This window comes from Benincasa hispida, chromosome 9, assembly GCF_027475165.1.
Source record: "Benincasa hispida cultivar pf3 chromosome 9, pf3_genome.v1.1, whole genome shotgun sequence".
Taxonomy (NCBI): Eukaryota; Viridiplantae; Streptophyta; class Magnoliopsida; order Cucurbitales; family Cucurbitaceae; genus Benincasa; species Benincasa hispida.
Window position 1 is genome coordinate 30451782 of NC_143486.1, and position 12121 is coordinate 30463902.

General features: G+C 30.0%; 1 protein-coding gene, 1 long non-coding RNA gene and 1 other non-coding gene across 3 annotated transcripts; 2 read left to right on the forward strand and 1 right to left on the reverse strand.

The window, feature by feature from the left end:
* Positions 1–423: 423 nt before the first annotated feature.
* LOC150033732 (uncharacterized) lies at positions 424–1703 on the reverse strand. Its single transcript, XR_016532548.1, has 3 exons — positions 1365–1703; positions 1219–1264; positions 424–1131 (listed from the first exon to the last, which is right to left on the reverse strand). It is a non-coding gene; the product is annotated as an uncharacterized LOC150033732 (long non-coding RNA).
* Positions 1704–4901: 3198 nt separating this feature from the next.
* On the forward strand, positions 4902–9447 carry LOC120087067 (DNA-directed RNA polymerases II and IV subunit 5A-like). The gene is made up of 5 exons (XM_039043916.2): positions 4902–5041; positions 7007–7218; positions 7353–7532; positions 8071–8184; positions 9088–9447. Exons 2-5 carry the CDS (start codon positions 7018–7020, stop codon positions 9211–9213), a joined length of 621 nt encoding a protein of 206 aa, XP_038899844.1. The 5' UTR covers positions 4902–5041; positions 7007–7017; the 3' UTR covers positions 9214–9447.
* LOC120087444 (U6 spliceosomal RNA) lies at positions 8665–8764 on the forward strand. Its single transcript, XR_005484584.1, has one exon. It is a non-coding gene; the product is annotated as a U6 spliceosomal RNA (small nuclear RNA).
* Positions 9448–12121: the final 2674 nt, after the last annotated feature.

The following is a 12121-nucleotide window of genomic DNA, read 5'->3' on the forward strand; positions in this document are numbered from 1 at the left end:
ACTCCTGGATTCTCGTCCAGAGAATACTAAGGTCACCTCTGTGGTAATGCCCAATTGAAGTTAGAGGAAATTCAATTGAAGGTTCGTTCTTCAAAGATATGGGTTTTGAACCCTACTTTACTTTTCTTGGTAATTTATTAGAAGTATGCTGTATTTTGAATTGCATAATTTTATCATCTTCTTTTGTAAAATATATTTCTCGAAGAAAAGTTAAGTAAAAGAAACAAAACTTTTTTTTTTTCCATTAAATAAAGCTCTAAAATAATAAAATCCTGAAAACACCATTCGGGGTACCTTGACTCTAATTTAAAATAAATTAAGCAAATAAGTAAATTAACAATTGAATAAATGAATTAAACAAGAGTTTTAAAGTACTAATCTCTTAACCAAACTATGACAATTTAAAAAAATAAATAAGTGCGGAAGCAATGTCAAGTCCCAGAGGTCGGGTCACGAATTCCTCTAATCATTCGCCGGTCTATCGTTACCTTTATGTCAAAAACAGGAAGAGAAAAGAATGAGTATGAAAATATCTAGTAAACGATCCATTACTGGCCCCCCAGGTGAACTGTTAGCTTTCCTTTTCAAACTCAAGTGTACTTCGCGCATCATAAATATAAGCATAGGCGTAGGCATAAGGGTGAATCTGCGGACACACTTTCATAAATAATGCTCCCGGAGGGTCACAATCATAAGCATAAGTGATGATCCCAAGGGAACACCAAAACATAGATATAAGATGTGAACTTGAGGCTCACAACATGCAATGTATATAGTCTGATAAGAGCACTAACTGTCACTATCAGTCTAACAAAGTCATAGGCATACAATCATAATCTTAAATCATGCTTAAGAGTTTTCAGAACAATCCCAACAGTCCATCAATCGAACATAGCAACATTCACATAATATCATAATTTTCATAGCATAAACATAGGCCTTCATCACCCCCTCAACAACCCAATAGCAAGCCATAGCATGTCAATCCATCATATTAAAATATAATCACATACTTTACACCAACTTGTGTTCGAGGGTGAACAAGCAGCAAGTAGATTACCTGAATTTAGGCCTAAATGTTGTAATTCAAGCAAACCAACTCGTCTAGTTCCACACACTTTGAATCGAATCCTAAAGCACAAACCATAAATAATTTTTTAACATTTAACTTCAAATTCTAATTCATAAATTTAATCCATGGAAATTTAAGCCACTTACCCAACACGTGCAAAATAACTCCAACACTTCAATCGAGCAACCCAATCTGAACATACACCACAACCAAAAGTTTAGTACCAAATTACAGCAACATAACCTAGTCCATAAATGCATTGAAACTTTACCACAAAACTGCCAAAACGAACCTCTACTCCGCTGGAAAACTTGCTTAACAACCACAAATTCCCGAATCCAACCTAAAAAATTTATGGGTAAATTAGCATTGGCCAAAACTTAATCCAATATTAATAGGCATTCCAAAATATCCCAAAACACCCAAAACTTATCCAAATCTCAGGATTTTGGTGACCGAAAAAAGGGAAAGACGCAGACAGAGGCGTGAACAGACGGACGAACGGTGGCTAGGCTCAAGCAGTGATGTCAAAACCGACAATGGTGCGACTGAGAACGAGAGGCAACGACAGTTGGCACGCTGAGAGCAAGTCGAATGAATTGTCGACGACTAGGAGCTGATCGGACGAAGCATAAATTGGTGGGGGGGGGGGGGGGGGGGGGGGGGGGTTCGCGCGACTAAGAAGAAGAGAGAAAAGAAAATTTTGTTTTTTTCAAACTTCTCTTTGCACGCATAACGAGACAACTTTAATCTAATTTATGAACAACTCCTCTCCCGAACAAACCGTAATTCCCTTCTTTTTTATCATTTGTGTGTGTGCATGCACACACGTGCGTGCACACACACAAATGATATATTTTTTTAAACAAAAAAAAAAAAAAAAAAATCAAATTCCATTTGTTTTAATTTCCAACAACAATACTCCCAATTAACAAATTGAATTTACCTTAGAATTCCGGGACGTTACAAAGTTTGAATGAGATTAGAAATTAATATACATTATTTTCTAAAATTGTTTTCCTTAGAAATGAAAACTTGGATGGTGAAAGAAGCAAAACTCATATCAATTCAATATTGAAGTGAAAGAATGTGAGAATTCTATGAAAAAAGTTTGAATTTGGTTAAAAATTAATATACATAGTTTTTTTTTAAAATTCAATTTCTTTGTAAGTGTAAGTCTTAGATTAAAAATTGAAAGAAAATTTAAATTGGAAAAGGTCGACATTGGGAAAATTGTGAAATACTTAAATTATTTAATTTTGAGGTTAAATAATAAATATGTTAGTTTTTTTTTTTTTTAAAAAAAGCGACATCCGTTGATATATCCGTAATATTTGATTGAAAAATCTATGATGGTTTGTCGAAGTATTCGCGATATTTCGTGATATATCCATGAATGCGATTATTCTATAGTGACATCTACGACGAATGATATATAGTTAATATATCATCAATATTGGAGATATATCGTGAAATTTTGTGAAAAAAGATGTTAACCTCTTGAATCTCTATCCGACATGTCAATTTACCGATATATTGACGATATATAGCTGATTTTTTGCATTTTTTCAATCATGGATATAATTAGATTTTAGTAATATTTTGAGACATTTTAATCTTTTCATATTTTCTCACCTTTCATCATTGTAATATTTTATAAAAAAAATACCATTTTCGAATTTATTATTAATTATATGTGGATTTTATTTTTCGAAATAGCATTATTTACATTATCTTTTATTAATATATTAAAATATATAATTTTTTCCTTATTAACATCATTTTCGAATTTTGACTTGGATATTTCATATTATTATATCTTTCATTTTATGAGCTCATTTTTTTCTTCTAAACCCTTAGTTAAAAATTGATTGTCTCTCAATTGAGATTTCAAGCATATGTCCAATATAATGGTAATATACTAAAAAAATGTAAATATACGTCGTATATATTATTCGGTATATAAGATAATATATTTGTACAAATTATCTTGTTCATGCACTTATCAAATATATACCTTAATTTATCTATAGCAATTCAAATATATAGTGTTTTATATATCAAATGTGTCGTATTTTCTTCTCTGAAACTGTTTGCTAATTCTTGCTTGAAAATTTATGAGAGCAACAATTTTTGGATTTTTGAGAAACTTTTCTTGTGCAGGTTTTGAAAATAAAACTACTTTGGAAAGTTTAGTTGCAAGAAACTTCTGTTACGCTTCTTCTGATATATATATAAGACAGACTAGTAAATTAAGTCAAACTTTTTGGTAAAATAATTGAAAATAGTAAATTTTTGACAAATATGTAGCCAAACCTATTCGATATTTATTTAAGTTATATGTGAAAAAAACCCTTATCTTAATTAATTGAGTTATACTCAATTGACTTTCATCGTAAGAAGTTTGTCATTACAATAGTAAAAAAAAAAAGCATAATATTAATATGGGACCTTCCAAAATAGAAAAGTTCATGTACCACACCATGAGTTATAATTCATTTTATGTTTTGCTATTAATGCAAGTGACAATTACTTTTAAGGTTGTAATAGAAAAAATCCCATTTGAAATAGAACTTTGAATTGAAGAGAAAATTGAAAATTGATAAAATCAAAGTAAAAGAGACCAAAATAAATAAATAAATAAATAAAAAGAAAAAAAAAAAGAAAAAAAGGACTAGGAATGTGACCCAAAAATATTTTTCTATTTGGAAAGATAATCACAAATTACTTAGTATTAAATAACAATCAAATATCAATTACAAACTAATTACAATTAAATGACAATTACAAACTAGTTACTATCAAATAGCAATTAGATAACAATCACAAAGTATTTAGTATTAAACAATTATTAAATGATAAACAGACAAAAATAACAAACTAATTTTATGTTAATTTTGTTATGCTTTTTGAATAGTATATTAGCAGTATGATATATTTATATTTCATATATTAATAAACTGATATACTTACATGTCAATGTGAGTTGTAACTAATTTAAGTATCAGATAGTAATCAAACGATAATTGATTCATTGATAATCAAATAACAGTCAATATGAAATAATAATTAGATGACAATCAAATAGTAAATCAATAATTAGAAATCAGTATAAGATAATAATCAAATAGCAATCCGATAATAATCATTATCATTAGCACTCACTATCATTAATAATCATTATTAAATAGAACTCAGACAACAATCAATAACAATTAGTATCAAGAATAATTTTACATTATTATTTTTTTTAAAACATAGCAGATAAATTAACTCAAGTAGAGGTCCATATAGTTTAGGTTGAGTTATCAATTCATTTGGGTTGGACTGAGTCCAAACAAATGCAAATGATATGGATTGAGTTGGTTTACTGTTTTGCCCTTGTAGTTCAAATGAATTCAAAACGTATATTTTGGTTTATCTAAAATAACTCGAATTAACTCGAAATTATTACTAATTTTAAAAATAGTTTTTTTAATGGTACAATTATATATATATATATTTATTTATTTATTAATTTTAATTTTATTTTTTGAATAATTTATTCTCCAACCATTCTTAAAAGTAATTTATAACATTTCGAAAAGAAAATTTTCATAATCCAACGTATAAAAATAATTAAATAAAAATTTTATATATTAACATTTTAGTTATTGTTATAATAAAAATTTAAATAAATGAATCAGCGGAAATCAATCTAACCAAATCCAAATATTTCTTAGTTAGCTTAGATTGGATTTATTATTTAATAATGATTATTTAGTGAACAAACTTATAATTAAAAATAGTTAGGTCGGGTTTAAAAAATCCCACCAACGTATTACAAATTTAGAATAAATAAAGAGATAGGCGTAAACCCTTCTTCCGGCTTCCTTGCTCCACAATCTTCTTCGTGACGCCGGCTTCTCCTCCGCCCTTCCAGCAGCTCTGTGTCGCCGCCGTGTCCCACATAGCAGCTTGTTGTTACCGGTATTCTCTCAATCTCCATCTACGTCATTTTTTTCTCTAACTCGAAGAACTCAATTTATAACTTGTCTAATGAAATAAAGGAGCAATACCCAGCATCAAATTGTGAACCAATCATTCCTTTTGAACTTCTTTCAAGTTAATACCAAGTTACCCACTGACCTTCCACCAATTACTCAGTTGTTGGTACAGCTAGAAATTTTCTAGTTCTGTAATTCTCAAGACCTTCATCTTCTCAAATGCAATTTTCCTTCCATTCAAATTACTAGAAGCAAGTTATACTTTCACAAGACTAATCACTAGACTATAAATATATCTTATGAGAATACCCAACATTGTGGAAAAATATGTAGACTCGTGTATTCTTAAGGGACAATAGTTTATGTGTCAATTATTGGTTGACTGGCTAAAAGAATAAATTTTGATCTTAGCAAAGGGCTTAGAGGTAGGCAAACGCAGCGTGAAAGGAATAGTACGGTGTTTAGGGTTATTGAGAGGGATCCTAGGGAGTTATAGTCCCATATTTGCTTTCATGTTTTCTAATGAGCTTTGATTTCAAAGGACTTTTCTGGAATTAGCACGATTTTGTATAGTTGGAGTCCCCTCTTGTAAATGGAGTCCACTTTTTTGTGGGCTTGATCTTTTATATGTCCGTATATTCTTTTATTTTTTTCAATGAGAGTGGATGTTATCATTAAAAAAAAAATAGAGGTGGGCAGACGCATGTTGCGGACTGCAAAAATGCTTGCCGTCTGTTCCGTTGATTCCCAGCTAGTGTGTTTTGTGTAGAAAGGACTTGGAAGAAAAGTTGCACTTGTTTTGCCTATGCCTGTTTGCTGTTTCCTCTTGATGCAGTCTCTTTTAAATATTTTACTTAAACTGGGTGGTTCCCAGGAGTTGTTCAGAGGCTTTCTATCAGCTCATTTATGGAACCTTCTAAGAATTTTGTGGTATAATTAGGCTTCTTCTGTGGAGAATTTGGTGTAAAAGAAATAGGACTTTTCTAAGAAGTGGCTCTACTTTTGTTGTATACTGGGAAAAAGATGGCTGTCTACTTGGTGTGAGTAGTTACAATCTTTAGCTTTTGTAATAAGGTTTATCTCAAATTTTTGCCCATTAGGAGTTCTTTTTTATCCCCCTTGGCTTGTAGGTGATACCTCAGTTCCTTTTTATGTATCTCCCTCTTATTATTGAGATTGTTTTCTTGTTTTCTCATTCCCATATATAAAAGGAAGTGTAGGACTAGAAGGAAGGAGTTCAAGCCATAACAGTCATCCACCTGAGATTTAATGAGTGTTCTTGATAACCAAATCTAATAGGGTCAGAATGTTTACCTATTAAAATAGTTTAAGTGTGTGTGAATTGACCTGAACACTCATGAACATAGAAAATAGGGTGGAAAAAAAGATAAATTTTGATCTTAGATATGAGTTTAAGAGTTCAAATCAGGATGGTCAGCCAAGGATATTAAAATTTCTTTTAAATTTTTGGATGCAAAATCACCATGGCTAAGCTGTTGTCTTGTAGGGTGGGTTGAGGTGTACATTCGTTGATCCAAACACCTATAATTGTTTAAAATAATAATAAATAAAGAAATAGAATGTTTATATGTTATGTACACATGTTTGAAAACTGTTGTTGCAGGTCTCTGCTTTTCCAGCAGGATTTTATTTTTTCTTTAAATTGGTGTATCCATATTCATAGTGTGTTCTATTTGTTGTCTTGTTCTTGCGTCCATCATGTTAGTGTCTCCAGCTTGTTTTGAATTTCTGTAAATTATAGTTTCATTATATCCATGGTGTTTTCTTTACGTTGTGTCTTGTATTGCTTTTGAGATTTCCTGTATGTAACATAGTTATTCAGATTGATGTTTATATTAATAAGCTCTTACTCATTTAGAATGTGCATTATATATTCTTTGTGTACCTATTTAGTTAATGAGCATTGTATTGTTTGACAATGAATTAGCCACAAACAAGATGGTGCTATCAGAGGAGGAAATCACCAGGCTTTTCAGAGTTCGAAAAACTCTATTTCAAATGCTAATGGACCGAAGTTATTTTGTTGGAGACTTTGATATTGACATGACAAGGGAGCAATTTAAGCATAAATATGGTGAAAGCATGAAAAGAGAAGATATTGTTATCAATAAAGCCAAGAGAAATGATAGCACTGATCAGGTATTGTCTCAGAAAAGGGAATATTTGATTAGTATTTCTCATAGTTATTAAAGTTCAGTTACAGGAGTTACAAGTTTCTCGTTAATTCTCTTATTTGTTTACATCCTCTTATAGTGATTTTTTTTCCTGTATAGATATACGTTTTCTTTCCAGAAGAACAGAAGGTTGGCATGAAGACAATTAGAACATATGCTGACCGCATGAGATCAGAGAATGTTTTTAGAGCAATAGTGGTCGTTCAACACAGTTTGACCCCATTCGCTCGTACTGGTATAAATGAAGCATCTTCCAAATTACACTTCGAAGTTTTCCAGGTGAAAATATAAGATGGAGTATTTTTAGGATTTAAGTTTGAGAAAAACCAAACCACCACTTGGAGAAGTAAATTAGATTCATCATTCACCAATAATTTGAATTAAAGGAAACCTTCCTACTCCGAAAACTAGAAATCATGTAATGCTTTCTTCAGTTATTCCTTGTTTTGCAGTATGAGAATGAAAAATATGGGGGTTTCCTGGATTCTCTGGTTGAAGAACAATTATACGGCTAAGGCAGTTGTTCAATTTCTCCCTTGGCTTGAAAAGAGTCTAACACTCAATATACGAGGAAACATGAAGATGAAACAGAAGCATAAAATGTACAATCTCAAGAGTACTCTGAACTAGAATAATGATTAGTCAAAGAAAATAAAAGTCTCCCGTCCCAATTCATATAATTATCTTGGACAGCAAAATTAACATAAAGCTTAGAAAGAGAACACAAAATATAGAATCTCTATATTCTTGTTCTTTTCTTAGTTCACTTTATATATAAAATCTTTATTCTTTTTCTTATCTTTATTTGTTGATGAAGGAAGCAGAATTGCTAGTTAATATCAAAGATCACGTCCTTGTTCCTGAGCACCAGTTACTTACCAATGAAGAGAAAAAGACATTACTGGAGAGATATACCGTGAAAGATACACAGGTTAGCATTAATTCTTCAGAAAATACAACATGTTGAAAATGCATATCTTGCGTTCCTGATGCCACTTTGGTTTCCATGTCTGTAACAACAAATTAGGCACAAGGTGTCCAACCTCCAACCTTATGTCAATTAGTGACTAATGACTCGATTTCTTCATTGTTCTATGTTCGAATTGCTCAATCTTATTTAGTGGAATTTTTCTTAGTCCCGGGTTCGATTAAGATTACATAGCATGCCGTGACAAAACATATTTTAGTTACTCGACTTGTGCTTCATCAAGTTATCTTAGCAACAAAAGAATTCTTGACAATGTTTTCTTTCTTGATTTTGCCCTGTTTACCACTTCTGGAGAATTGTCTTTAGATTGCCTTCTGTTTTCTTTTAATAATCAAGGTATTGTGGCCTTACTCCCCTAGTTTCTAAGGAGCATTCACACACCCAAGATGAACTTGAAAAGGCAAAAGGAGTTTTAAGTTAAAAGTTTTCAACGACGACCTTAAAATTGGAATGGTATAGAGAAGATTAGCATGGTCCCTACGCATGGATGATACGTACAAATCAAGAAAGTTAAAAGTTTTCAACTACGACCTTGATTGAAGGGGATCTATTCTATTTGTTATACAATTGGGTCCTTGTGTTCTATGTTAAAGTTTTCAACTCTAAAGTTTGAACCTAAAACCTTCGAGGGTTACCTCCAAACATGCTAAGCTAAGCTCCATGCTTGGGGGCATCCCTTGGGGTATCATCACTATTACTTCACTAATCACAATCCAACCTATGGGAGCCATTTGTCGGCCGTACCATCTTGTCTTGTCTACATCTATTCATTAGTGTTTATATGTGTTTGCATTTCTGTTGCAATGTGAATGAACTTCTTATATGGTTTTGTATATTTTGTATTAGCTACCCCGCATACAGGTGACCGACCCCGTTGCAAGATATTACGGTTTAAAGCGTGGACAAGTTGTGAAGATCATCAGACCAAGTGAGACTGCAGGAAGATATGTAACTTACAGATATGTTGTCTGAGTATAATAATGGATTTTTAATTGATATGATATAAATACACTTTAAAGTTATATTTCAAGTCTTAATCAGAGTTAATGGTTTAGAGTTTTGAGTTTAGGGTTTAGAGTTTTAAGTTTAGGGTTTAGAATTTAGTCTATCTATTCTATCTGTTTTTTTGTACTCTTTGGATTATTTCATTCATCAACGAAATTTTTCTTATCTAAAAAAAATAAAGGATTATCGATTGTGATATGATATTTGAGGTGAGTTGAAAAAGGATTTGGGAACTTCTGTATTTGGGATTTAGATGGGACTTCGATAGTATTTGTTGCACACCATTAGATTTTTATGAACATGATATTTCATTGTAAGATTCAATTATTTCTATTTAAGGTTACTTTTACTTTTTGTAAATTCTCCATTTGGAGTGCAAATTTAGAAATAGCTATCTCTAAATCAAAATAATTTAAATATAGTTCGAGTAGTAAATTCATCGTCCTAAAAAAATCAGTAACTCTATCATGAAAAAATCCAAGAACTCTATCTTGAAAAAAACCAGGAACTTGTGAGTCCATGACACAATAAACTATTCATATATATATATATATATTAGGGTTGTTTTCAAATATAGAAAAATGAATTAAATACTTCCAATGATGGATAATAGAAGTCTATCAGTGTCTATCATTGATAAATTTTGAAATTTTGCTATATTTTTGTATATGTTTTCAATAGTTTTGCCATTTTATTATTTATTTTTGAGAAAATATTCACTTAAAATCTAAAACTTTGAAGAAAAGAAAGCGACTAGTATATTAATTGAATATTTCAAATCATTTCATTCTGAATGTTTCACGTCTTTATTTCTCAAAAAACAAAGTTTCAAGGCAACGTTTTAATATAATTCATTTTTAGTTACTATTTAATTTGTAGTATAGTATTCATAGAATTAAATTTGGAGGGGAGAATATTATTTGTAGGCAAAAATCACCCCTAAAGTACGGTGGTAGTTGTAATTATATCCTTATACTTTCAATTGTAAAAATTTAACCATAATTGGATCAAATTAGACCTTTAAACTCACACAATTGTATAGATTATAACATTTATATAAGTTTTAGGATTTAATTTTATTATTTATGGATCTGATTTCTACCATTATTGTAAGCTTGAGGGTTCAGTTTTAACATTTGTAGAAGTTTAAAATTCTAATTTTTATAATTAAAAATTTGAGGGTGTAATTACAACTACCACAATACTTTAGGGTGGTTTTTACAATTTGCCCTTATTTTTATGATGTGGTGTTTTGAATTTTCCCATTGTATTATTATTATTATTATTATTATTTTGGAAAAAAAAGTATCAATTTATACTCTTGGGGTTTTTTTCTAATTAATAATGTTTTTAAAAACTTATTATAATTATCCTATAGACTTGAAACTTGCTACCCAAGGTAGATTTTCGTATTCTCACAATACGAGGATTGATATTATTATTATTAATATTTTTAACCGATCCTCATAATTATAAAATATAAAAGAAAATGGCAAATCACACCCAACACTTTATAAAGTATGCAATTATCCACTCACTTTCAATTATAAAAGTTGAACCTTTTAAGTTCAGGCCAGAGTTAAGATCGGATTTTCAAAGTTATATAATAGCAGAAATTGTAATAATATATAAGTTTGAGAATTTAATTTTTATATAAGTTTGAGGATTTAATTTTTAATCATTTGCAGGTTTGATTTCTATAGCCATTGTAAGTTTGAGAGTCCAATTTTAACATTTGTGTAACTTTGAGGATTTTTTTTTTTTTTTTTTTTTTTTTTTTTTTTTTTTTTGTATTGAAAGTTAGAGAGTGTAATTGTAATTACATCATAGTGGTTTTTACAATTTGCTTTATTTAATGGATACCTTGCATTTTCAAGATCCATAAAAAAAATACGAAAAAAAAGGCAAATATCAAATTATACCCCTAAATTTTGGGAGTTTTTTCAATTAAAACCATGAATTAATAATTTATCAATTTAAATCCTAAACTTTTATAAGTGTATCAATTTATACCATCCAAATTTCATTCGACCAATATCGTTTGAAATTTATAATTTAAGCTAATTAAACACCTAAATTTTCATAAGCCAATCAATTTAGACTTTTCATCACGATTACCTTTAAAAATCATCCGTGCATTAATTCTCAAACGTGTATAGACTTATTCAAATGTCAGTTTTACAAAATGAATGATTAGAGTAAATGCATGGACGATTTTCAAAAGAAATTTTGTCTAAGAATCTAACTAAATTTATTTATGAAATTTTAGTGATTTAATTGATACAATTATAAGTTTCAGACAAGATTTTTAAATATAATGGAAGATGTAGCTTGATACACATACAAAAATTTAAGGTTTAAATGGATACAATTAATAGTTTAGGGTATAAGTTAATACAACCTTAAGGTTTATGGTTTAAATTTATACATCTCCTAAATCTTGGGAGTATAAATTGATATTTAAAAAAATAAAATAAAAAAACAAAAAACAGATCCAACAAGTTTTATTAAGAGGAATACAACTTTTGAATTCAAATCTAACAATCATTTACCACACTATAGTAGTCTCACTCAACAACTTTTTCACTATTTGAGTTCAATGATTGTTCGTGAAACACTCAGACTAATTTATAGGAAGTAACCATTTTTAAAAGCGTTCTTCGACGAACACATAAATCTATAACCAAGGCCATTATTGTAAGATGTCATCGAAGCTTGCAAACTATTTTAATTTTCTTTCATTTTCTTATTTTCATATAGACCTCTAACCTTTTGTCATAAGTATTATGTCTTAATTGAGCTAGGCTCACTTGAATACATTTTAAAAAAATTAAATGGAAAAAATTGCTCGTTAGGAATCCAATTCTCACAAAAT

Bases quoted from the DNA above. Each gene is read 5' to 3' on its own strand.
- LOC120087067 (XM_039043916.2), top strand. From the start codon at position 7,018: ATGGTGCTATCAGAGGAGGAAATCACCAGGCTTTTCAGAGTTCGAAAA. The intron at 7,533-8,070 runs GTGAAAATATAA...TTGTTGATGAAG, and splicing joins TACACTTCGAAGTTTTCCAG to GAAGCAGAATTGCTAGTTAA. The intron at 8,185-9,087 runs GTTAGCATTAAT...ATTTTGTATTAG, and splicing joins ATACCGTGAAAGATACACAG to CTACCCCGCATACAGGTGAC.